The sequence below is a fragment of the Maniola jurtina genome, chromosome Z (genome assembly GCF_905333055.1).
Source record: "Maniola jurtina chromosome Z, ilManJurt1.1, whole genome shotgun sequence".
NCBI lineage: Eukaryota > Metazoa > Arthropoda > Insecta > Lepidoptera > Nymphalidae > Maniola > Maniola jurtina.
Window position 1 is genome coordinate 17075479 of NC_060058.1, and position 27553 is coordinate 17103031.

The 27553-nt window shown below is 41.7% G+C and overlaps 1 protein-coding gene across 1 annotated transcript; it reads left to right on the forward strand.

Annotated features, from left to right (window-relative positions):
• The first annotated feature begins 208 nt into the window (after positions 1-208).
• Positions 209-25813, forward strand: LOC123880615 (tryptophan 5-hydroxylase 1). The gene is made up of 10 exons (XM_045928815.1): positions 209-519; positions 4261-4414; positions 5473-5638; positions 14965-15015; positions 16284-16401; positions 21144-21307; positions 22140-22266; positions 23165-23397; positions 25176-25392; positions 25585-25813. Exons 1-10 carry the CDS (start codon positions 253-255, stop codon positions 25672-25674), a joined length of 1587 nt encoding a protein of 528 aa, XP_045784771.1. The 5' UTR covers positions 209-252; the 3' UTR covers positions 25675-25813.
• Positions 25814-27553: the final 1740 nt, after the last annotated feature.

Genomic DNA, 27553 nt, shown 5'->3' on the forward strand with positions numbered 1-27553 from the left:
CGGTTAAAGTGTGTCCGTGACTTAAGCGAATGAAAGATTTTCCAAGTTACACTGAACACTTGATTCAGCCAATCAAATATACCCACCCTCCAGCGAGGCCTCCACGCCTCGTCTCTTTATAAAGCGAGATACAGAGAGGGCTGCCACAGTGTGTCTTAGGCAGTGCAACGTTCCCGAAGCTCCAATCGGGACCTCTATACTGAAAGCAATCATTATCAAAGCCTTGCAATTAAATCCTCCTGCACACCAACAATGAGTGGATCCGGTAAAGGCCTTTTAGGCTTATGGCTGTATAGGAACGGGTCTGAGTGGGAAGTCAAGAATGAGGCACCTCACCACCCAAAGTTAGCAGATATCCAAGCTGCGTCACAGCAAAACCATGATGGGGAGAGGATCTCCGTTATATTCAGCGTGAAGAACCAAGTCGGTGGCTTAGTGCGGGTTCTCGGCGTGTTTCAAGACCTCGGTATCAACGTTCTTCATATAGAGTCGAGGAAGTCTGCTATGCAAGTAACTGGTGTAAGTTTCCCTCTCTTTAACCATAGCATAAGTCAAGAGTGAGTAGGCAACTTCTAGTTCAGCGCGCTCCATCTTTGCCTGCATCATCACTTGCTAGGCGTGGGCTTATATTTTTAAAAATCCCGTGGAAACTCTTTATATTTTTTAATCAGAAAATCAATCCGAACCAGAACGGCAATCCGTTGCTTCGATGTGTTGCGGCGTCCGTTGCGGCTTGATTGAAGGACAAAACAACGAACGGACACATTTTCGCATTTACAATATTAATTACGATTTTAGTGATAAAATGTCCCTACTTGTTAGATATTTTGCATATTGTTTTTATTTTATTCCAATCAATTTATTGATTTCCGCTACTGCATCCGCGTGGATTTGGGTATTTTAAGGATTTTGTTGACTCGTAGTCCTTTCTAAAATTTCGAGTTTCTAGGTCAACTTACACACAAGCTTAGCTAGTACGTAAGTATATGCCAATTTATAGAATGGCTATGTTTTCCGAAGAATTTGCATATTTTCCATTATTATATTAATTTATTTCACAAGCGAATTATAACTTTTATATCAAAACTCCCCAATTGTTCGACTTTTAAATTGAATAACTGGAGTGGATAATCCATAGTGATATTAAAAATACTCTAATAGTATATAAATATGTTATGTGTGTCTGTTACCTTTTACGGCCTATCCATTAAACTGATATCAACGAAACGAATATGCTGGAGCGGACTAGGCTACTTTTATCCCGGAAAATCAAAGAGTTCCTGCGAAATTTTTCAAAACCTAAACCCACGCGAATGAAATTGCGGGTGTTATCTCGTTGTTAATTAATCATTGCATTAATATTATGACGTGATAGCATGCTTAAGACGTTGACCTCATTTTCGGTGGATCGTGGGTCTGATTCCGAGCCTATCACTACATAGTATAAAAATTTAAAAAAAAAAAACCGACTAAAAACCAAAAACACTAAAAAGTAGAAAATAATTTTTGTTTAGCTACACATGTAATGTACCTAGGTATGAAGTCGAGCGAGCATATTAAAACAAAATTAGAAATTCAAGAGTGAAGCTCGCCCGGTAAGGTTTTTGTTCAAACAAACTTATTCAAGAATCGTTAAATGAATTTGCCATTGGTGCGGAATACCCAAATTACTTACCGATATTAGAATTCTACAGTAAAAATAATAATAACAGGTGTAAATTAAAAATTTATAACACCCCCGACAAGTGAAGGTTACAGTAACTAGAAAAGAGCTGATAACTTTCAAACGGCTGAACCGATTTTTTTGGATTATAGCTAAGAACACTTTCGATCAAGCCACCTTTCAAACAAAAAAAACTAAATTAAAATCGGTTCATTAGTTTAGGAGCTACGATGCCAGAGACAGATACACAGATACACACGTCAAACTTATAACACCCCTGTTTTTGGGTCGGGGGTTAAAAATGTATAGAACGGCAATTTCGAATAAAAATTGTGTTCCACAAAGCTGTCGTACCAAAATATGAAACTGGCTATCAAGTTTAACCAAATACCGTACCAAAATCAATTAACCAAGTACCGTACCGTACCGTATCAATATCGTATCAAAATCCCGTCCCGCGGAATACAGGACGGGCGGAGGGCTGCACTTACCTTCGTCAGCATGTCAGTCGGCCCATTCAACGAGCCAACGCAGCCAATGTTCTGGGCACCTTGCCTCGTTACAGTGGTTTACATTTCATTTGTAATTTTTATATACCTACTTAAGTATTTATTTTAAAACCTTTACTTTTGAAATAAATATTCAGAAGGATCCAATTAAAATATATTGAAATATATTATATATACAAGTACATAATATTATGTATTTGGAATAGAAATCGTGGTGCTTCCGGTAAGGAGGCTAAGCTTTCACGGCTCAATCCATACTTATATATAGTATTATAAATGCGAAAGTGTGCCTGTCTGTCTGTCTGCTTGCTTTTCACGGCCAAACTGTTTAAACTGTTTTGCACAGAGTTAGCTTACATCCCGGAGAAGGACACAGGCTCCTTTTATCCCGGAAAATCAAAGAGTTCCCACGGGATTCTTTAAGGCCCATCCATTTGACCGATTTATAATATGAAAGGTACAGAGGTAGCTTGTATCCCGAAAACTAGCATAGGCAACTTTTTATGCCGGAAAATCAAAAAGTTCCCACGGGATTTTCAAAAATCTACATCCACGCGGACGAAGTCGCGGGCATCATCTACTTAGTACTCAATAACCATCTTATGCCCGCAACTTCGTTCGTGTGGACTACACAAATTTTAAAACTCAAAAAAAATTTTTTCTTAGCGGATGCTTACGTCATAATAACTATGCCACAGCCTGATCCATCCAGCAATTTGAGTTATGCGTTGCTGGCAGTCAGTCAGTCAGTCAGTCTCCTTTTACTTTTGTATATATAGGTATTTATTGAGCGCGCCCAAAGAGGTATTCTTAAGGTTCTGGGTAGCAGACCGCGCAGGTATCCCACGTCGGCACTTTACCAAGAGTGGGACGTTTTGAATGTCCGGCAGCTCTTTATCTCCCAGGTTATTTTACGCAAACACTCAGAAACAAAAGCTCAATCCGAAGCAAATGTTAATTAATCTATACTTTAATAAATAAAATTGGAGTGTCTGCCTGTAATTTCGAAATAACTACCGCATATTAAGGTCATATGGTTATTTGAACGATACTATAACTGAATCACACGTTTTTAAAATTTTTGTCTGTCTGTCTGTCTGTTTGAAAAGGCTAATCTTGGGAACGGCTGAACCGATTTTGACGGGATTTTCACAGACAAGTAGAAAATTGACCAGGGAGTAACATAGGCTACTTTTCTAACCGACTTTCAAAAAGGGAGTTGTGTTTTTCTACCTATGTACACCGAAATCTCCGAGATTTCTGAACCGATTTGCGTCATTTCTTTTTTAATCGATAGAGGAACTTTGCGACATTGTTTCATAAAAAATTTGGAGTCCAACTCCTCAATCCTGATGCTGCAGGGGATCTGATCCACGCGGGCGAAGCTGCGGGCATCAGCTAGTATTTTAATAAGACGCAAACCAAAGATATTCTTAATGTTGCCGAGGAGAACCGCACTTGCCGGAAGACATTACCACTTCCTTAGCTCTAAACTTTACAATAGAATAAGTGACACACTTAATATATCTAAATACAACAAACCCAACTTAAAAAAAACGGTTAACGCTTGGTTAAAGAAACTTAGTTACTATGAAGTTGAGGACTTGATCGCCGAAGTGAAATCATAGCAAGTTGTCTTTTACACACCCGTCGTACCTACTATAATTTACATCATACATGCAAATAATATCACACACACACACACACACACACACACACACACACACACGCACACACACACGCACACACACACACACACACACACACACACACGCACACACACACACACACACACACACACACACACACACGCACACACACACACACACACACACACACTTGCACACTTCTGTTTTACATTATTATTCTACATAATTATTATTTTTAAAATCCAAATTTGTATATCGATGGATCCGAGGGAAGGCTGCGGTGCCCGTAACACAGGTTTCCCTAGTACGGGTGTCAAAGCACTCCATCTGGCTTTTGAACATCAATCAATATGTTGAAATATTGGTTGAAATAATGTACCTACATTTTATTAAAATAAATAAATTTATTTATTTATTTATATTTACCTATTTATTTCAGTCTGACATCCTGGTGGACGTGGAGTGCGACCCCCGCCGGATGGAGCAGATGAAGCGCATGTTGAAGCGCGAGGTGCAGGAGTTCGAGGTGGTGTCCTCCCAAGCCGGAGACAACTTCCCGCCTCCCACGCCCTTGTCTGCTGCCGCCAGTTTTGGTAAGTTTTTTAAGGTTTCGTGCCTCAATTATGTCATCCTCCTCCTTTTGTAATGGGTTTCATGATTCATCCTACTGTTATTTTTTTTGGTTTCAAAAATTATCGACTCTGGTATAGACTAGTCAATGCTACCTGCCTTTCGTGATTCTAGGTCAACGGAAAATATTTACCTATCCTATATTTAGGTTTTTATTTTTCTAGTCTTGACAGACACGACAGACAGACAGACACCGAAGTGTTACTATCTTAAGTGACACAATCGACGGTGACCTTCTTATATACAGGGTCTAGCTGTTGCCCGCGACTTCGTTTGCGTAGATTTCCCGTGCAGCTTCAGAAAGTAAGCTACAGGTAAATGTCACCTTAAGACCAGTTCATTAGTCTACACGTTCGATGGCCACAAACAGAATGGTAAAAAAACACCAGCAAAAACTGTCATCCCTATTTTACCACACTTAAAAGGCAATATTCAAAACAAATTGATGTACATATGTTTTTTATCTATTATTATTAATCTTTTAACGCGAATTTTTGTGTCTCTAACTCGAAAAACAAAGGAATTTCAAACAAACTTCCAACCCCTATTTAACCCCCTTCCTTAGATTTGGATAAAAATATCTGACCTGATACTTACGCCCTAAAAGAAACCTATTTTCAAAATTTCAAGCTTAATAAAAAAAATCAGCAAAAACTATAATCCCCTATTTTACCACCCTTAAAAGGTAATATTCAAAAAAAATTTGATGTGTAGTTTTTAATTTATTATTTTATTAATCTTAATGTGAATTTTTGTGTCTCTAACTCCAAATACAAAGGAATTTCATACAAACTTCCAACCCCTATTTTACCCCCTTAGGAGTGGAATTTCCAAATATCCTTTCTTAGCTGACATCTCTATCTACTTGCTAAATTATAGCTTTGTAACTTTTCGAGATCTCGTGTTTAATCAGTAAGTAAGTGACCTTTCGCTTTTATATAATATATAGATAAATTAAAAATACAATATCTTTGAATACTTTTGAGGAGCGGAACCCTAAAAATAACCTTGATACTATCAGACTTGGGTGAAATGCACTGGTTCCCTCGGAAGATATCCGACCTGGACCGGGCGCAGAACGTGCTGATGTATGGCTCGGAGCTGGACGCGGACCACCCCGGCTTCAAGGACCCCGTGTACCGCAAACGAAGGGAGCACTTCGCCGCAATCGCTAATCATTACAAATAGTAAGTCTCTCTGTAAATGCACTGGTTCCCTCGGAAGATATCCGACCTGGACCGGGCGCAGAACGTGCTGATGTATGGCTCGGAGCTGGATGCGGACCACCCCGGCTTCAAGGACCCCGTGTACCGCAAACGAAGGGAGCACTTCGCCGCAATCGCTAATCATTACAAATAGTAAGTCTCTCTGTAAATGCACTGGTTCCCTCGGAAGATATCCGACCTGGACCGGGCGCAGAACGTGCTGATGTATGGCTCGGAGCTGGATGCGGACCACCCCGGCTTCAAGGACCCCGTGTACCGCAAACGAAGGGAGCACTTCGCCGCAATCGCTAATCATTACAAATAGTAAGTCTCTCTGTAAATGCACTGGTTCCCTCGGAAGATATCCGACCTGGACCGGGCGCAGAACGTGCTGATGTATGGCTCGGAGCTGGATGCGGACCACCCCGGCTTCAAGGACCCCGTGTACCGCAAACGAAGGGAGCACTTCGCCGCAATCGCTAATCATTACAAATAGTAAGTCTCTCTGTAAATGCACTGGTTCCCTCGGAAGATATCAGACCTGGACCGGGCGCAGAACGTGCTGATGTATGGCTCGGAGCTGGATGCGGACCACCCCGGCTTCAAGGACCCCGTGTACCGCAAACGAAGGGAGCACTTCGCCGCAATCGCTAATCATTACAAATAGTAAGTCTCTCTGTAAATGCACTGGTTCCCTCGGAAGATATCAGACCTGGACCGGGCGCAGAACGTGCTGATGTATGGCTCGGAGCTGGACGCGGACCACCCCGGCTTCAAGGACCCCGTGTACCGCAAACGAAGGGAGCACTTCGCCGCAATCGCTAATCATTACAAATAGTAAGTCTCTCTGTAAATGCACTGGTTCCCTCGGAAGATATCCGACCTGGACCGGGCGCAGAACGTGCTGATGTATGGCTCGGAGCTGGATGCGGACCACCCCGGCTTCAAGGACCCCGTGTACCGCAAACGAAGGGAGCACTTCGCCGCAATCGCTAATCATTACAAATAGTAAGTCTCTCTGTAAATGCACTGGTTCCCTCGGAAGATATCAGACCTGGACCGGGCGCAGAACGTGCTGATGTATGGCTCGGAGCTGGATGCGGACCACCCCGGCTTCAAGGACCCCGTGTACCGCAAACGAAGGGAGCACTTCGCCGCAATCGCTAATCATTACAAATAGTAAGTCTCTCTGTAAATGCACTGGTTCCCTCGGAAGATATCAGACCTGGACCGGGCGCAGAACGTGCTGATGTATGGCTCGGAGCTGGACGCGGACCACCCCGGCTTCAAGGACCCCGTGTACCGCAAAGGAAGGGAGCACTTCGCCGCAATCGCTAATCATTACAAATAGTAAGTCTCTCTGTAAATGCACTGGTTCCCTCGGAAGATATCCGACCTGGACCGGGCGCAGAACGTGCTGATGTATGGCTCGGAGCTGGATGCGGACCACCCCGGCTTCAAGGACCCCGTGTACCGCAAACGAAGGGAGCACTTCGCCGCAATCGCTAATCATTACAAATAGTAAGTCTCTCTGTAAATGCACTGGTTCCCTCGGAAGATATCAGACCTGGACCGGGCGCAGAACGTGCTGATGTATGGCTCGGAGCTGGATGCGGACCACCCCGGCTTCAAGGACCCCGTGTACCGCAAACGAAGGGAGCACTTCGCCGCAATCGCTAATCATTACAAATAGTAAGTCTCTCTGTAAATGCACTGGTTCCCTCGGAAGATATCAGACCTGGACCGGGCGCAGAACGTGCTGATGTATGGCTCGGAGCTGGATGCGGACCACCCCGGCTTCAAGGACCCCGTGTACCGCAAACGAAGGGAGCACTTCGCCGCAATCGCTAATCATTACAAATAGTAAGTCTCTCTGTAAATGCACTGGTTCCCTCGGAAGATATCAGACCTGGACCGGGCGCAGAACGTGCTGATGTATGGCTCGGAGCTGGACGCGGACCACCCCGGCTTCAAGGACCCCGTGTACCGCAAACGAAGGGAGCACTTCGCCGCAATCGCTAATCATTACAAATAGTAAGTCTCTCTGTAAATGCACTGGTTCCCTCGGAAGATATCCGACCTGGACCGGGCGCAGAACGTGCTGATGTATGGCTCGGAGCTGGATGCGGACCACCCCGGCTTCAAGGACCCCGTGTACCGCAAACGAAGGGAGCACTTCGCCGCAATCGCTAATCATTACAAATAGTAAGTCTCTCTGTAAATGCACTGGTTCCCTCGGAAGATATCAGACCTGGACCGGGCGCAGAACGTGCTGATGTATGGCTCGGAGCTGGATGCGGACCACCCCGGCTTCAAGGACCCCGTGTACCGCAAACGAAGGGAGCACTTCGCCGCAATCGCTAATCATTACAAATAGTAAGTCTCTCTGTAAATGCACTGGTTCCCTCGGAAGATATCAGACCTGGACCGGGCGCAGAACGTGCTGATGTATGGCTCGGAGCTGGATGCGGACCACCCCGGCTTCAAGGACCCCGTGTACCGCAAACGAAGGGAGCACTTCGCCGCAATCGCTAATCATTACAAATAGTAAGTCTCTCTGTAAGTCGCTCTCAAAATTAATAGCCTATTAGTCATTATAGTCAGATTTTTCGTGTTTCGTCAGTACCGTGGTATTCTGAAGTTGCTTAATATGCGAAAAAAATAACTAATTCAAATATAAAATATGTAATGGATCTATCTACGAGTATATGTCGCAGTGAAATGGCATAAGCCGGGAGTTAGCCAGCTCGCTTAGGGATATGGCTAACGCCCGGCAGATGTTAAAACTACAACTCAATTAAAGACTATCAATAAACAAAATATCTAGTGATATTATAGAAAACTGAGCATCTAATATACTATTAAGATAATATTACCCAATAGAACCTAAGTAGCACCTGAATATTTATTAGGTTCTAGATAGGTTCTAACCTAACCTAAGCAGATTTTAGATTTTGGCGCTTTTCTCTGGGATTTTACGATTACATCGAATGTGGCTTAGAACGAAATCTGAGTACTAAAGTCTAAAATAAGGTTAAATTAGATTAGAACATAAATATTCATGTGCCTGGCTGCAATCGTTTTAACATCTCCCGGGAGTTAGCCATATCAGTCAGGGAATTGACTAACTCCCAGCTGCGACATATATACTACACTACTAATATACAAATAAATAAAATTGAAGTGTCTGTCTGTAACTTCGAAATAACTATCTCATATTAAGTTCATATTATGGTTATTTGAACTGAACCATAACTGAATCACATGTTTTTAAAATTTTGGTTTGTCTGTCTATGTGTCCGTCTATCTGATCATCTTTCCGTTTGTCCGTCCGTCCGTCCGTCCGTCTGTCTGTCTGTTTTAACAGGCTAATTTTTACGCTAATCTGATCATCCGTCCGTCCGTCTGTCCGTCCGTCCGTTTGTCTGTCTGTCTGTTTGAACAGGCTAATTTTTACGCTAACCTGATCATCCGTCCGTCCGTCTGTTCGTCCGCCTGTCTGTCTGTCTGTCTGTTTGAACAGACTAATTTTTACGTTAACCTATTTTTACGGGACTTTTACAGACAAGCAGAGCATTAACTAAGTTATTTCGAAAATACAGACAGATACTTCAATTTTATTTATTAGTAAGTATAGATAGCGAAAATTAATGAGCTTAAGATGAATAGTAGGCAAACGGATAATTCGGAACAAATAAAACATTTTTTATATATATATTTTTAATAGTATTTAAACAAAAAACAAACTAGTGTAAAGAAACAAAAAAGCAAACTAGTAAAAAGAAACAAAAACTTTTTAGTTAAAAAAATACTAGTTGTAGTTTTAAAATATTAGATGAAATCTCTCTGTAAATGAATAAGGGCCTCCCTGGCCCTGGCGAGCTGGCTGCCGGCGCTCGCGAGCGCGCCCCAAGCCTCGCCGAGTGCGGGCGAGTACGTGGCGCGGTGTGCCGCCGCGGCGGCCGACGCCGTCCACTCGGTTATACGACTGGCAGGGCGGGAAGGCGCTATACTAGCAGCAATTTGGGCTGCCACATTGGCAGCAATACTGGCAACGGCGGCGACACTACTCGCGATGGCGGCACGGGGCTGATCTCTTACAATGCATTCCATGGGCCGGGAGCCAGCATTGGCAATTATGGCCGACGCTTTGGAGATCACGCTCAACGCATTGGCAATTGCCTTCGAGGCTGCAGCGGCCGTTCCCGACGAGTCAATAAAAGACACATTAGTGGCGGCAACTGCCGCATAAAATGCGACGTGGCTAGCCAGAGTAGAATGATACGCGGCCATAGCGGCCTCCGTGAGCTTTTTGTTGTTACACGCTGCTGTTCCTGCTTGTCGGGAGGCGGATGCAGCGACACGTGCTGACAAAACGGCTATGTGGGCGGCGATACGGGGATCCGCGATGACGGCAGAGCCGGCCGTTGCCGCCATGGATGCCAACTCAGCAGTGGCCCGTGCTTCATCGGGTGCGCCAGGTATGGATGACAGGTCGCTGAGCGTGGCTGCCGCCTGGACGAGCGCTTGCTCCGCGGCCGGCGACGCCGCGGAGACGGCCTTGGCGGCATAGAGTGCGCCGACGGCAGCGCCGACAGCGATGCGAGCGCCGATGGCGGCGCCCGGCACCACTGTGACGGCGGCCAGAAGGGCTGTACTGGCGCACATGCAGGCGAAGTTCTTGGCCTTTTCGGCGGCAAGCTCGGGCGTGGCACCATCTTGCAGTGTACTTGAAGCGCCATTGGGAGGTCTGTGGAATGTTCGAGATTGACAAAAAATTGTAAGGGTTTCAAAGGTTTTATTTTGTGTGTGAGCAATAAAGTGTAAATAAATAAATAAAAATCTAATGGTTACCGAAGGTTTAGATTGCGGTTTCTTAGACAGTTTTAGGGTCCCATACCTCGAAAGGAAAAATAGAACCATTATAGGATCACTATGTAGTCTGTCTGTCCGTCTGTCCGTCTTTCAGTCTGTCCGTCTGTCCGTCGAGAAATCTATAGGGTACTTCCCGTTGACCTAGAATCATGAAAATTTGGTAGGTAGTTAGGTCTTATAATCGTAGCCGTAGAATTCGTAGAAAATATATTCATTAGACATATTTTCTCCTCAAATGTCCCTAGGACATCGGCCTCTGCCCCTTTTCCCCCCAAATGTCTTCCCGCTTGTGGTTTCGCGTGATTTTCAAAAAACTATAAAAGCTAGAATTAAACAAAAATAATTTACTTTATATGGGATCACTTGCAAAGTATACCCTTTCAAAAGAAAAAAAAATCCAAATCGGTCGAGGCGTGTTTGAGTAATCGGGGAACATACATACAAACATTCCGACGAATTGAGAACCTCTTCCTTTTTTGAAGTCGGTTAAAAGTAGTGACCATCTAGATAATAAATTCGTAACAATAATAAATAATACCTATTATGTTGAAATAAAATAACTACTTATACTTAATTTAAAAATTTATATTTATAATTATTTACTTACATCGTTCTCAAATATTTCTCCATTCCAACATTCATTTTGAGCTGCAAAAAAAAAACATTAAACATGGGGTATGTTACATATTAGGTAGGTACGTAACATATAATAAACTAGCCGATGCCCGCGACTTCGCCCGCGTGGATTTAGGCTTTTCGAAATCCCGTGGGAACTCTTTGGTTTTCCGGGATAAAAAGTAGCCTATGTGCTAATCCAGGATATTATCTATCTCCATTCCAAATTTCAGCCAAATCCGTCCAGTAGTTTTTGCGTGAAGGAGTAACAAACATACACACACACACACACACACACACACACATACAAACTTTCGCCTTTATAATATTAGTGTGAGTACCCCGATTAAAATCTTTCACAATCGACTAAAACTACATTTACATCAGAGCATCCGTTATAAGAATTATAACGGATGGTCTGATGGATGGGATGGAATGGACATGAGAACAACAGACAAGAGAAAGATAGAAGACAGACGAATGGACGGACAGCAGAGGCTTAGTAATAGATGCCCGTTGGCACCCTTCAGGCGTATGTGCACTAATTCCATTCATATTCATTTTCCTAAAAATACGATTCATACGCATCCGTCAAAATACGAATGAAATGAGTGCAAAAGTGTATAATGATGTACCTTCACTTGCTACTCTGCAAACGTACACAAGTACGCTTGCATGTACTATTTATATGAAGTAGGTGCCTACGCTTGATCGTATTTTCACGAAAACGAATACGAATCGAATACGAATAAGTGCACAAACTCCCTTCGGCTGTGGAACCCTAAAAATAAGGTTTTTCACCTGAAGTTGGATTTCACCCTAAATCTCGGTCAACATAAAAAAGCCCTAAGCCGTACTCATATTAGTTATTTCTCTCTAAAGTTACTGTAAAACAATCGTCGTAATTGTTATAAAAAACCGGCCAAGTGCGAGTCAGACTGAGGGTTCCGTACTCGGGTATTTTTCCAACATTTTGCACGATAAATCAAAAATTATTGTACATAAAAATAAATAAAAATCTGTTTTAGAATGTACAGGTAAAGTCCTTTCATATGATACCCCACTTGGTATAGTTAACTTACTTTGAAAATTGAAACATATTTTTTTTAAGATGATGTGACCACAAATTCACGATTTTCAGATTTATTCCTGTACTTGTGCTATAAGACCTACCTACCTACCAAATTTCATGATTCTAGGTCAACGGGAAGTACCTTATAGGTTTTCTTATAACTTTAAAAAATAAATACAATAAAGTACAGCATATTACGAATAATAATGCAAAAAAAAATAATTAAAAAAGAACAATAAAAAGTAAAAAAGTACACAAGAAAGGAACGAATATTTAAAAAAAAAAAAGAAATACCAGATTATAATAATAATCTTAGACAATAATTAATAATTAATTAAGATGTAGCTAGTTATGTTCAATTTAAAAGTCTCCAACGAACTGCACATAGGTGCATCAAGTAAAAGCAAAACAACAATTGCAGGGGGAAAAAAACTAAACTAAAACTCCCGTTCAACTCAGTTTATATGAAAACTATACACTAAAAGTATATTTTCATAATAAGTACACTTTTATTTTTAAGTTCTCGATTTAGGTTTTGCTAGGAAATTGACACTCGTACTTTTTTAACAAGAAATAAAAAAAATAAACTCACTTTGCACAACTTCACTACCACCTCCTTGTATTGTGTCACTGCACCGATTAACTGACGAATGGCAGCTTGCGTTGAGTGGCTTACTATTTTTTGTATAATAGGTGGGAGCTTCGTTAAAACGATGTAACTGACATTTTTGCCAACATCACCATCATCCCATCAACGATTTGCAGGCATAGATCTGCTCTAAGAATGAGAAAGGTTTCATTTCATTTCATTTATTTATTTGCTTTGGTTTAGGCTATAATCCGCCACTCTGGCCAATTGCGCATTGGCAGACTTCATACACCTTTGAGAATGTTATGGAAAGTTCTCTGTAGGTTTTCTTGACAGACACACAGATGGACAGACGGACAGGCGGATAGGCGGACAGCCAAATAGACAGACAGACAACATAGTGATATTATAAGGTTTCCGTTATTTCTTGAGGTACGGAACCCTATAAAGTAGCCTATCTGTTCACGAAATGTAAGCTAACTCTGTACCAAATATCAAAATCGGCTAATCGAAAATAGGGCATGAAACGCTAACACACAGATAGACAGACCGACAAAAACTCTACACATACAAAAGGGTATGCACAGTGGCATGATAATTATAATTATAAAATTATAAACTTAGAAATCTTATATACCATTTTTTTAATAAAGTCAATAATAAGTATTTATTATTGACTTTAAAGAAAGTATTTAACATAGGTACCTATGTCAAAGTAAATTTTACAAAAATGCCAGATGCTATGTTTTGTTTTTAGTGCATGTTTTTTCACGTAGCATTTCAAGATAGCAAAGTCCAACTTGCCTACCCTTAATTTTTTAATGTTCGTTTTTATTATTTATTTTCGTCAAAATGATTTGGAATTATTTTATAAAGTATCTAAAATCGAAGTTATTAACATTTTCAAGAGAAATTCCCACGAAAATTCCTTAAAAAGCCTTTAAAAACTTTTCATAACTACCCGCATTGACCGAATATTTCCAGGTTTCAGTTGTTTTTTAACCAGCTTCAAAAACGAGGAGGTTCTCAATTGGTCGGAATGTTGAAGTCATCATCACATCATGAACAACCCATCGCCAGCTCACTACAGAGCACAGATCTCTCAGAGTGTCATACTAACATCTCATTTTGGGGTATTATTAATGGTTTTAACCCCCTTCAAACAGAAGGGTGCTCTATGGCACCATAGCTCCCAAACGGATGAATCAATTTTGATTAAAAAAAATGTTGTGAATCTTAATAAGTAATCATAATTTATTTGCTTGAGTACAGGTATAAAAGGTTGTAAAAAATGTATATTGAGTCCAATATATTCGGCCAATCCTGGCATACAAATATTATGTTCTTATTATTAAAAAAATATTAAAACTAACTGCTTCGTCCGCGTGGATTTAAGTTTTAAAAATGCTGTGGGAACACTGATTTTCTGGGATAAAAAGTAGCCTATGTCACTCTTCAGGTTTCACACTATACCCATGTAAAAAACCGGCCAAGTGCGATACAGACTCGCGCACCGAGGGTTCCGTACTCAGGTATTTATTTCGACATTTTGCACGATAAAGAATAAAAATAAATAAAAATCTGTTTTAGAATGTACAGGTAAAGCCCTTTCATATGATTCCTCACTTGGTATAGTTATCTTACTTTGAAGACTGCAACACATTTTAATTTTTTTTTAATGGTGTAACCACAAATTCACGGTTTTCGGAATTACTCCCCTACTTGCGCTATAAAACCTATCTACCTGCCTTGATTCTTGGTACTTTATAGGTTTTCTTAACAGACACGACGGACGGATGGACGGACAGACAGACAGTGATTGAAGGACAAACCAACAAACAAACACTTTTTCACATTTATGATATGGGTAAAAAATGTTTACGAGACATTTCACCGCGTTAAATAGCCTCATCGGATGACAGAAGGGCTGGCTCATTTTTTGCGTAACGGATCAGTCTGGCTGTCCAGCGTGGAAATGCAGCCAGTATTCTTGGCACCATTCCACGCAGGCATGATTTGTATAGTAATTAGATAAGGCTAGCTTTAAGTTTTATTGTACTATTTCATTAAAAAAAAATTATATGGGTGTAAAAAAATTATATGGACAAAATATTATGGCTATGAATGTGGTATATACCTATTGAATTTGTTCAACAGTGGGCATCCCATCCCGAAGGTGCAGTACACGGAAACCGAAATCAAAACTTGGTAAGTATAATAATATTATTTTCTCCTAACTGTCTAACTTGCCCCACTTTTATGAAAATCCTTTTTTAGTGGGAGTTGTTATAACAACGTCCAAAGTAGTTGTAAAAGTTTAATTGAGTAAAAATGAATTTTTTCATTCAATATTGTTTAAATAATAATTGACAATTCTAAAAAATGAACTTAAATCTAAATTTAAAAAAAAATCTAAAACCTCATCGAGACCAACGCAGCGAGGCATTGCACCCACGATGCTGGCGGTATTACCCATTTGAATGGCCAAAAGAATTATAATTTGGCCAGTAGGTTGGTAGGCCAGCTCTCGGGTCCCCGGTTGACTCGATAACCCTTTTCGAAATTTCCTCAAAAAGAGCTCGAGTCTTCGGACGCCACGGCCCCAAGGTCGAATAAAAATATTCTCGATAAATGGATGCTTGACATAATTTGGAGACTCAGAGGAGAATTCGTGTGCGTCCGTTCTTGTGGGTACGCTTACACTGGCAATCAAAAGTTCTGATTCCAGGCAATTATGACGTCACCACCACATGAAACAGCTTACTCCTTACCCACCGACCCTGACATCAATTTACTGCAAGGCCCAGCAATACCCGAAATTTTCAGCAGTGTTATGCGAAATAATCGCTCCAGATTGTTCCACTTACTCACCTACCTCTCAGATAGGTTATAACTAGTCTTGTCTAAAATGTGCTAACTTAGATTGCACTTACAACACAGGTAGTACAGCACTAAAGACAATCCAATAACTTGCGAATAACTTAGATAGATTACCTATTATGTAAGATATTTGGTCTGGTGGAAGGCTTCGGCCGTGGCTAGTTACCACCCTACCGGCAAAACCGTGCCTCCAAGCAAGTTAGCGTTCCGGTTCGATACCAGATGGGCCGTGAAAAGCTAGCAGCAGACAGACAGACACACTTCGTCATTTATAATATTGCATTAATATTCATAATATAATATCGATATAGCGTATTGAGTGGTTGCGGTAAGTAGGTATATCTAATTGCCATAAAATCTTGTAGTTTATCCTGTGCCAATAATAATTATATGTAGTCTGTCCAGAGGGTAAATTATTATAGGTACCTGAGTACCTAGTATATTCTATAGGAAAAATCATATAGGTATATAGTTTATTGTGTGGGAAAAATTACGGGATGAAATTTCACAATGCAGGCTTCCCCGGCTAATAATAATAATCTTTAATAAACTACATACCTACCTAGTTTAGCTATGTAAGTATTTATTCTTTCTAGGGGTATCGTCTTCCGGGAGCTTTTCAAGCTGTACCAGAAACATGCTTGTGAAGAATACCTGGAGAACTGGCCACAGCTCGTCAAGTATTGTGGTTATAGAGAAGACAACCTGCCCCAGGTATCGATAACTGATTACTTAGTTGTCAACTCGTAGAACTCGTCAGAGCTCAGGACGAGGGACGTGGGGGTCCCAAGGTGATGGAATGGCGACCCCGCACTGGAAGGCGCAGTGTTGGCAGACCCCCTGGCAGACCCTCGCCTACGTGGACGAACGACGTCAAGCGAGTCGCAGGGAGCGATCCCTACAAGAGAACCATGCGCATTGCGCAGCCGTGGACGTCTACCGGCCAACGATCATGATGGTAATGAATATATATCTCTTCAGAGAACTTTTCACGCTGTACCAGGGACACGGTTGTGAAGGATATCTGGAGAACTGGGCACAACGCGGCAAGGTTATAGACAAGACAACCTGCCTCAGGTACCGATAACTGGCGCTCGATTACTACACAATGACAGCTACAATGTCACGGTCGCAGTCGCAATCACCTCTGGTTGGTTGACGCTCGATATTTGCTACAATGCATTGTTGCAACAAGAAAACCATAAATTCAGCCAATCACAACAATTGTGATTGTAATGATGATTGATGCAGGTTTTACGGAATCGAGCTGTTGATTAATTACTTCTAAAATACTCATTTTCACATTTTAAGGTTCCGTATGCAACAAGGAAATCTTATAGTTTCAAAATGTCCTGTCCATCCGCCTGTCCGTCCATTTGTCCCTCCGTCTGTCCATCCGTCCACAGCTTAGCTGAGGCACTTATCGTGGGTATCTGTATGGTCTACCAACATATTAATCACGCCGACAAAATAATTGATAAAATGTTGAAAAAAAAATTAGAGTAGGTATAGTAGGTGACAGGTCGAGATGGCCATCAGGGTATGAGGTGGTATGAGGCGGGGGGGCGCCCCGCACACCCGCACGTCACCCGCGCCATGTCGACCTGTCGCGAGCTATGAGGTGGTATGAGGCGGGGGGGCGCACCCGCACACCCGCACGTCACCCGTGCCATGTCGACCTGTCGCGAGCTATGAGGTGGTATGAGGCGGGGGGGCGCACCCGCACACCCGCACGTCACCCGTGCCATGTCGACCTGTCGCGAGCTATGAGGTGGTATGAGGCGGGGGGGCGCACCCGCACACCCGCACGTCACCCGTGCCATGTCGACCTGTCGCGAGCTATGAGGTGGTATGAGGCGGGGGGGCGCACCCGCACACCCGCACGTCACCCGTGCCATGTCGACCTGTCGCGAGCTATGAGGTGGTATGAGGCGGGGGGGCGCACCCGCACACCCGCACGTCACCCGTGCCATGTCGACCTGTCGCGAGCTATGAGGTGGTATGAGGCGGGGGGGCGCACCCGCACACCCGCACGTCACCCGCGCCATGTCGACCTGTCGCGAGCTATGAGGTGGTATGAGGCGGGGGGGCGCACCCGCACACCCGCACGTCACCCGTGCCATGTCGACCTGTCGCGAGCTATGAGGTGGTATGAGGCGGGGGGGCGCACCCGCACACCCGCACGTCACCCGTGCCATGTCGACCTGTCGCGAGCTATGAGGTGGTATGAGGCGGGGGGGCGCACCCGCACACCCGCACGTCACCCGTGCCATGTCGACCTGTCGCGAGCTATGAGGTGGTATGAGGCGGGGGGGCGCACCCGCACACCCGCACGTCACCCGTGCCATGTCGACCTGTCGCGAGCTATGAGGTGGTATGAGGCGGGGGGGCGCACCCGCACACCCGCACGTCACCCGTGCCATGTCGACCTGTCGCGAGCTATGAGGTGGTATGAGGCGGGGGGGCGCACCCGCACACCCGCACGTCACCCGTGCCATGTCGACCTGTCGCGAGCTATGAGGTGGTATGAGGCGGGGGGGCGCACCCGCACACCCGCACGTCACCCGTGCCATGTCGACCTGTCGCGAGCTATGAGGTGGTATGAGGCGGGGGGGCGCACCCGCACACCCGCACGTCACCCGTGCCATGTCGACCTGTCGCGAGCTATGAGGTGGTATGAGGCGGGGGGGCGCACCCGCACACCCGCACGTCACCCGTGCCATGTCGACCTGTCGCGAGCTATACTGTACTATATCCTACTCATGTGTTTTACGTCTACTTAGGTAGGTAGGTATTCGTTTTCCACGAGACATTAAAGGATGTAGACAACTTTTTAAAAGAACCTAATATCAAAGTGAACTGGAGGAAATCTCGGTTTCTGAATCAGCGATATTATGTCAATAGACCACGGTGCGTAAAATCAAAGAAAAATGGGGGATACTTTACACGTAGCCCCTGCGTCCAATGTACTAACAACAAATGTAAGTAACATTTTGATGGCTGCCAGCGACCGAGACGCCTCGACGATTTGTCAGAAGTTGCCTCTGTCGCGAACAGTGGTCATGTAAGTAGGTAACAGGCAATAACTCTGTATAAGCACTCGCAAACATGGCAGGAAGTACTACCTACTTAGATCTATATACTAAGACTATCTAGATAGGTCTATTTTCTAGAGAGACCTACAGATTGGGATCTACTCGCCTGCAGCTGCCGAATGTAGTACACAGCCAGCTCAAAATTTATATAGAACTACCTACTTAAAATATTATTGTTTAAAAACAAATATTTTACTTGGATTCGAAGAAAAATTGAAAAATACTTATATAAAAGGAAAAATGGAACCCTTATAGGATCACTTTGTTGTCTGTCTGTCCGTCCGTCCGTCCGTCGTGTCTGTCAAGAAAACTTATAAGGTACTTCCCGTTGACTTAGAATCATGAAATTTGGCAGGTAGGTAGATTATAGCACAAGTAAAGGAATAAATCCGAAAACTGTGAATTTGTGGTTACATCATTTAAAAAAAATTAAAATGTGTTTAAATTTTCAAAGTAAGATAACTATACCAAATGGGATATCATATAAATGGGCATTATTTGTACATTTTATTTATTTTTATACATAATAGTTTTTGATTTAACGTGCAAAATGTCGGAAAAAACACCCGAGTACTTAACCCTCGGTGCGCGAGGTAGTACCTACATCAAGCGGAAAAATCCATTAGCAAATTTTTTATCTTCAAAGTTTTATGAAATTTCAGTAATGGAGATCAATCAATTTTATCAATAGGAATCAAAAGGGCTCTCTCCGTCACTCGCTTCTACTCGCTTCATACAATCGTAGTTCCAATTTCAAATTTTGCAGACATATTCTAGAAACTAATATCTATGTCTGTGGTTTTCCAGATTTCTGTTAAAATATTCGGTTTCAAAGTTACGCGGTCTTAAAAATTTACATACAAATTTTTGAGCCCCTGTAATTTTAAAACTACACATTTCCCGAAAAATCTAAAACACCACAGACACAGATATTAGTTTCTAGAATATGTCTGCAAAATTTCATGGACTTTGGTTGCTTAATATTCAAATGAAATTGGAACTACGATTGTATGAAACGAGTGGAAGCAAGTGACGGAGAGAGCCCTGGGGCAGGTAGGTAGTCTTATGGCACAAGTAAAGGAATAAATCCGAAAATCGTGAATTTGTGTTTAAATCATCTAAAAAAAAATTAAAATGTGTTTAAATTTTTAAAGTAACATAACTATACCAAGCGGGGTATCATAATAGGAAAGGGTTTCACTTGTACATTCTAAAACAGATTTTTATTTATTATTATGCATAGTAGTTTTTGATTTATCGTACAAAATGTCGAAAAAATACCCGAGTACGGAACTCTCGGTGCGCGAGGCCAACTCGCACTTGGCCGGTTTTTTTTTAATTTTGGAGAAAATCTTTTCACATTCCTAATTATCTAATAGGTATTATTATAGTAGGCAGGTATAACTAGTGCCTACATAAAGCGGAAAAATCCATGAGCAAATTTTTTACCTTCAAAGTTTATGAAATTTCAGTAAAGTAGATTTAATTTTTTAGGGTGCCGTACCTTTAAAGGCAAAACGAAATCCTTATAGGATCGCTTTGTTGTCTGTCTGTCTGTCTGTCCTTCTGTCCGTCTGTCGTTACGGGGTAGGTACTTTCCGTAGACCTAAAATCATTAAATTTGGCAGGTAGGTAGATCTTATAGCACAAGTAAAAGAAAAAATCCAAAAACCGTGAATTTGTGATTACCTACATCACATCACAAAAATTAAATTGAAATAATATGTTCAAACAACAACACATTTCGTTGTGAACAAATAATAAGTATTTTCAATTTTCAAAGTAAGATAACTAATTATACTAAGTGGGGTACCATATGAAAGGGTTTTACCTGTATATATTCTGAAACGGATTTTTATTTATTTTTATGCGTAATAGTTTATGATTTATCGTCAAAATGCCAGAAAAAATCCCCGAGTACGGAATTCTCGGTGCGCGAGTCTGATTCGTACTTGGCCGGTTTTTATTTTATTTTAAGTATAATTATATATTTTGCCGATAATTATTATAACAGCATTATAATTATTATTAATATTTTGATTTTTAAAATATAATGTTCAGTACAGCACCGTCTATCGGCGTTCATTTGAAGCGCGCGATGATATGTAAACGGTACTGCACCTGGACCATATGTAGAGACCTAGTTTATGCATGCTCCACAAGATGTCGCTGGCGATTTGCAATTTATTCATTCATTTTCTTACACTGCAGCTGATTTCTTCATTTTGATTGTACTGAGTCTATAATTTTTAACCCCCGACCCAAAAAGAGGGGAGTTATAAGTTTGACGTGTGTATCTGTGTGTCTGTGTATCTGTCTGTGGCATCGTAGCGCCTAAAGAAGAAAATTGGCGTTTTTCAGCTTGAAGACGTAAATGTTTTCCTGAAGCGTAAAACCGGTTTCCAACTGCGCCCCGTGGCTGGCTACCTGTCTCCGAGGGACTTCCTCTCCGGCCTGGCTTTCAGGGTGTTCCACTGCACTCAGTACATTCGTCACTCGTCCGATCCGTTCTATACTCCTGAACCGTAAGTTTTACTTATCTCAACCACTGATACGTATAATATAACAATACTATTTATAGGTGGTAGGTACCATACGCCAGATCTTCGATTGGCGACGTGTTTTTGAAGCAACTATTGACTATCGCCATGTTTGAGCTGGTAGCGGCAGTGAGTGCTATCCTCTTGCTTTGCTCTTTCACTTCACGAGCTGTCTGCCAAACTAGGACAGCCTGTAACTTATGGGCCTTTCCAATCCCATACACATGGTTATAATATTAAAATTGATTACAAGGAACCAAAAGCTTAATTTGCTATAATCCGCTAAACCACACAAATCTGTACGGTGCATCGTGCAGCATGCGATGTGCACCGCCCGCCCTCCCACTGCTAAACAAGCAGGAAGACACCAAGCAAGCAATACGCACCACCACGACGCAGCACCACACAAATCCCAAAACCACTGGACGCACGTTGCGCCCCGACACATGAGCATCCTCAAGAGATGTAGACCTTACATTGCGCAATTGCAAAGTGATGATCTTTTCCTATATGTTTAGCGGTGGGAGGGCAGATTTGTCTGGTTTAGCGGAATAAGGGTAATTAAACTTTTGGTTCCTTGTACCTACATACGACCTACATCACGAACTTCCGCAAAATAACGCCTGCTTCTAAACAACATTAAAATTGATTATAAACAAATACTAATGTATTATGTAATGTACCCAATGTAAAGGTTGATGTTTGTGTGTGTGTTTGTGTACGTATGTGTGTGTGGTGCTGTGTCTATGTGTGTGTGGTTTTGAGTCGGATATAATTTATGTGTAACTGCAAGTATTAGTAAGTTCGTGCGTTCCAGCGACTGTTGCCACGAGCTGCTCGGCCACATGCCTCTGCTGGCTAACCCCAGTTTCGCGCAGTTCTCCCAGGAGCTCGGGCTGGCATCGCTCGGCGCTTCCGATGAAGATATTGACAAGTTGGCAACGGTGAGCTTCTCATAGAGCAAGGTCCCACTGCCGCCAGACCTTCCTTATTTGCTGACTATCAAAATGGGTGGGATAGAGTAGTGTTAGTGCATATCTGCTAGCTTGTGCCGTAAAGGTTTCAACTGAAAGTACTTTTTAGGGTGCCGTACCTCAAAAGGACAAATGGAACCCTGATAGGATCACTTTGTTGTCTATCTGTCTGTCTGTCCGTCCGTCCGTCCGTCGTGTCTGTCAAGAAAACCTATAGGGTACTTCCCGTTGACCTAGAATCATGAAATTTGGCAGGTAGGTAGGTCTCATAGAACAAGTAAAGGAATAAATCTGAAAACCGTGACTTTGTGGTTATACCACAGAAAAAAATTAAAATGTGTTTAAATTTTCAAAGTGAGATAACTATACCAAGTGGGGTATCATATGAAAGGGCTTTACTTGTATATTCTAAAACAGAAATCTGTTTATATGTTATTTATTTTTATGCATAATAGTTTTTGATTTATCGAGCAAAATGTCAAAAAATACCCGAGTACGGAACCTTCGGTACGCGAGTCCGAATCACACTTGGCCGGTTTTTTGATGTAACATCCGTTACGTCAATTTTTTTCGTATAAAATTTGCCTTGTCACCCGGAGCTTTACAACGAATCAATGGACACCTCATGCATCAAAATCGGCCCAGTAGTTTAGGCACTACGGGGGAACACACAGAATCTGGATACAAACATACATACATACTTAAATACATACATACATACATAGGCTGCTAAAATCATAACCCTTCTTTTTGGCTCTACCGCAGTGGGTTAATAAGGAAAGTCTGGCGGCAGTGGGATCTCGGAGCACTACACGTGCATGTCGTCACGTCACCCATCACTACCCGTATTACACTTTCGTGTTTCCAGCTATACTTCTTCACCGTGGAGTTCGGTCTGTGCCGCCAACACGACGGCTCGTACCGCGTGTACGGCGCTGGCCTCCTGTCGTCCGTAGCAGAGCTGCAGCATGCTCTCACAACCCCAGCCAAGATCAAGCGCTTCGACCCTGCCGTCACCGTGCATGAGGAGTGCATCATCACGTCCTACCAGAACGCTTACTACTACACGGATTCCTTTGAAGAAGCTAAAGAGAAAATGAGGTGGGCTTGACATCCAATCTACTCGCACGAAACAATGCGCCCTCCAACTTAGACCTCATCGTTGCTTTCCACATGCAAATCCTGTAATAAAAAACCGGCCACGTGCGAGTCGGACTCGCGCACCGAGGGTTTCGAACTCTGGTATTTTTTTCGACATTTTGCACGATAAATCAAACTGTTATGTATAAAAGTAAATAAAAATCTGTTTTAGAATGTACAGATAAAGCCCTTTCATAATATGATACCCCACTTGCTATATTTGTATAGTTATCTTACTTTGAAAATTTAAACACATTTTTTTTCCAATGATGTAACCAGAAATTCTCAGTTTTCGGATTTATTCTTTTACTTGTGCTAGAAGACCTACATATATGCCAAATTTTATGATTCTAGTTCAATGGGAAGTACCCTATAGGTTATCTTGACAGACACGACAGACGGACGGACGGACAGACAGACAGACAACAAAGTGATCCTATAAGGGTTCCGTTTTTCCTTTTGAGGAATATACGGAATCCTAAAATCGGTCAAATGCAAGACGGACTCGCACACGTAGGGTTCCGTACCATCGTATTAGAAAAAACGGTATTTTGAAATTCTTATCATATTTTGTTATAGCGTCAATAGAAATAATTTCAACTCTCTAGCTATTACAGTTACATAATATATAGATTAGTTAGATACATCCCGCTGACAGACAGACGGACAGACAGACAGCGGAGGCTTAGTAATAGTACCTACTAACTATCTACCCTTCACGTAAGAATATTAAAAAAAGTGCCTTGTCACATTTACCTACCGTTTATCGGGTAGAAAAGTAAAGCCTTACAAGTGCTGAAGTGAAATAATTGTCACATCCAGCATATTAGTATTCGATGGCGAAAATTTTATTTCCAAATTTTACTCCGCTTTTATCTTCCCTTCCTTGAAATGAACGAGTCGTCTTGTTCGTAAACAGTCGTAGCAGGAAAGATTCCGGCTCACAGCTGAAGATCATCGTCCAGCTGTAATTATATACTATCTCTATGTTGACGCATACGTCTGAGCTGTACGTCTATTTGGGGCGGTACAGAATATGACAATGTTACAATGGAAATGCTTTGTTTATTTATGACACCAACAACAATAAATGCATTTTTTTTCTTTCTCTCTTATCTTAATGAGATCACGATGAATAACATAATATGAGCTTACAAGATCTGCTATTAGTGGGGTCTAGGATTTCATCCCAGGCACGCACCTCAAACGTTTCTGACTTTTAAGCGTTTTAAATGATTAAACATCACTCGATTTTACGGTAAAGGAAAACGGTAAAGGAAAACTTGCGTTCCTAAGAAATTTCCATAGTGTTGTCAAAAGTTGTGAAGTCCACACTTAGCCAGCGGGTTAAACCACAGAGATACGAGTATACAGTCAAATCTAGAGTTTTCTTCAACGTCGATCGGGTCTGTGGCCTAAAATCTTTTCATTCTGAGAAGAGAGTATTCTTACAGCTAAATACTTTTCGGTCCGTTTTGAAAACGTGGTATTAATTTTTTTTTAAGTACTTAATTACTGTACAGAACCCGACATTGACTTTAAGAAAGTAATAAAGGTTTCGCAGAGCGTTGCCTTGTCTCTATCGTTGAGACCGACAAAACATCGTTTAGGTATGAGTGAAAGAGACAACGCTCTATGAAGTCGAAATCTCTTTCTCTAAAGGTCGATGTACAGTGTTTCCTGCCGGTTACTGTATGTAGTAGGTATAATATCATTAAATTTATTTCAATTGATTGCAGAGCTTTCGCCGACAGTATCCAGCGTCCGTTCGGCGTCCGCTACAATCCATACACGCAGAGTGTGGAAGTACTGAGCAACGCGCAGAAGATAACAGCCTTGGTGCGCGAGCTCCGAGGCGATATCTGCCTCGTATCATCTGCTATAAAGAAGATCTCTGCCCAAGACTCCACCATCGACGTGGAAACTATCGCGAACATGCTGCATACTGGACTGCAGGTGTGTGAAGCGAACACTATTACCCCTAGTTCACATTTAACAACCAAGTCGTTGTAAGTAACGTCTGGTGATTAGCTTTAGTGTAAACACGTGCAATGGTAGGTACGATTTAGAGCAACGCTGCAGCCAGCAGCAGCCATGCTAAAATGTATGCCTTACATAGCTAGCTAAATTATCTAAAAATGTTTCCAGGTAAACGAGAGAAGTCCACAAAGTACTTCGGGAGGCAGTTCCCCCAACTCGGAACGGGGGCTATCAGCCCGACCAGAAGCCTCTAAATAAATTAAACGCAAAAACCCCGCATTTACACATTCGCAAGGCGTCTCATCTGTTTTTTTTTAATTCAGTATAGGCAAGCGCTTAACCACAATCACACCTGATGGAAAGTAATGATGTGGCCTAAGATGGGATGTATTTACCTAGAAGATGCCTACTCACTCTTGTTTTAAATATACCCGGATTGTGATTGGTAGGAAACACAGATCTTGGAAGAGTATTCCAAACCTTAGCCATGAGAAATGATGACGCAAAACGTTTCGCTCGTGTTGATGGAATGTCAACCCCATAAAGATGAAAACTCGCTCGACGTCTTGCGGTTCGATGGTAAAATGGTGAAGGGGGGACAAAATCGAAAAGTTCCTGTGCACACTCTCCGAAATACTATACTCTACTGTAACCTTCACTTGTCGGGGGTGTTATAAATTTTTAATTTATACTTGTAAGTTACAAACGTTTCCACTTAGAGTGACTGTAGATATACGGATGAACTTGAGCTTTACAAGTGTAAATTAAAAATTTATAACGCCCCCGACAAGTGAAGGGTACAGTAACTAGAAAAGGCCTGATAACTTTCAAACGGCTGAACCGATTTTCTTGGACTATTCCGCGCCTACGATCCAAAGTATCTGAGTTTTCCATTTAATATATATAGTCTCATAGTCTATGGAGTTTTCCAAAACATCATTTTCAAATAAATAATTATGTATCTAGGCAACGTCCATCTTGACAGCTTGACATTTGTCAATTGACATAATATTATGAACCTAACGGTTATCTAACCTTCTTTTCTATTAGAAAACTAGAAAAGAGCTGATAACTTTTAAACGGCTGCACCAATTTTTTTGGGTTATAGCTAAGAGAACTCTCGATCAAGCCACCTTTCAAACAAAAAAAAGTAAATTAAAATCGGTTCATTCGTTTAGGCGCTACGAGGCCACAGACAGATACACAGACACACAGATACACACGTCAAACTTATAACACCCCTCTTTTTGGGTCGGGGGTTAAAAACAAGGATGATGGACGCAACTCGCGAGAAACGAGACAAAAGGGCGAGTATGTAAATGCGGTATAAGCATTATTAGATGGCAGAATATACATAATAATTATTATTATAAATTCAATAATACTATTTCATCTTTCATATTGTATTCCAAAAATATATTTAATGTTCGCTAGTAAATATTGTAGATACAAATGTTATTGCTGTGTCAATGAATAAGATTTTTAAGATCCAATTATGTCTATAATACTTTATCCAGGGGTCCAGGGTTGGTTTACGGGCATCAGAATGTATAATTTTTCATCGAAGTTTATTTTCAGATACTTATATTAATTATACTTCAAAATTATACGGTGATAAATTAATACATATTATGTTATAGCGATTTAGTCATAATTATATAATATGGAACGTATTGTCATTAAAACATGATAGATATAAAAATATAAAAAAGCTAAGATATAGTACACTTCGCAATGTTACCTGAACTGAAATTGTAATTCAAATGTATTTACCTATCTGTAACAATTTAATAAAAATAAATTATTTTGAATCACTCGACTTTAATTTTCAAAAATCTTAACATGGATAAGGGGGTATGAAGTTTGGATCATGGTGGCTTTGGGAGATAGCAGCTAATAGAGGTATAAAACACCTTACGTCAAAGTATAAAGTCATTGTTTTTATTTAATTAGGATAAGCGCACTGAATTGAGGTCCTCCTACTTTTTGCGAAGTCGGTTAAAAATAAAATTCCGTTGGATGTCGGCAGATAAAATAATGTAAATAATATCAGAATAAAAACTGAATATTATCAGGTGCTCAGTATTCTATGATATCACTAGATTAGTTTATTGAAATAGTCTAATTGAGTTATCGT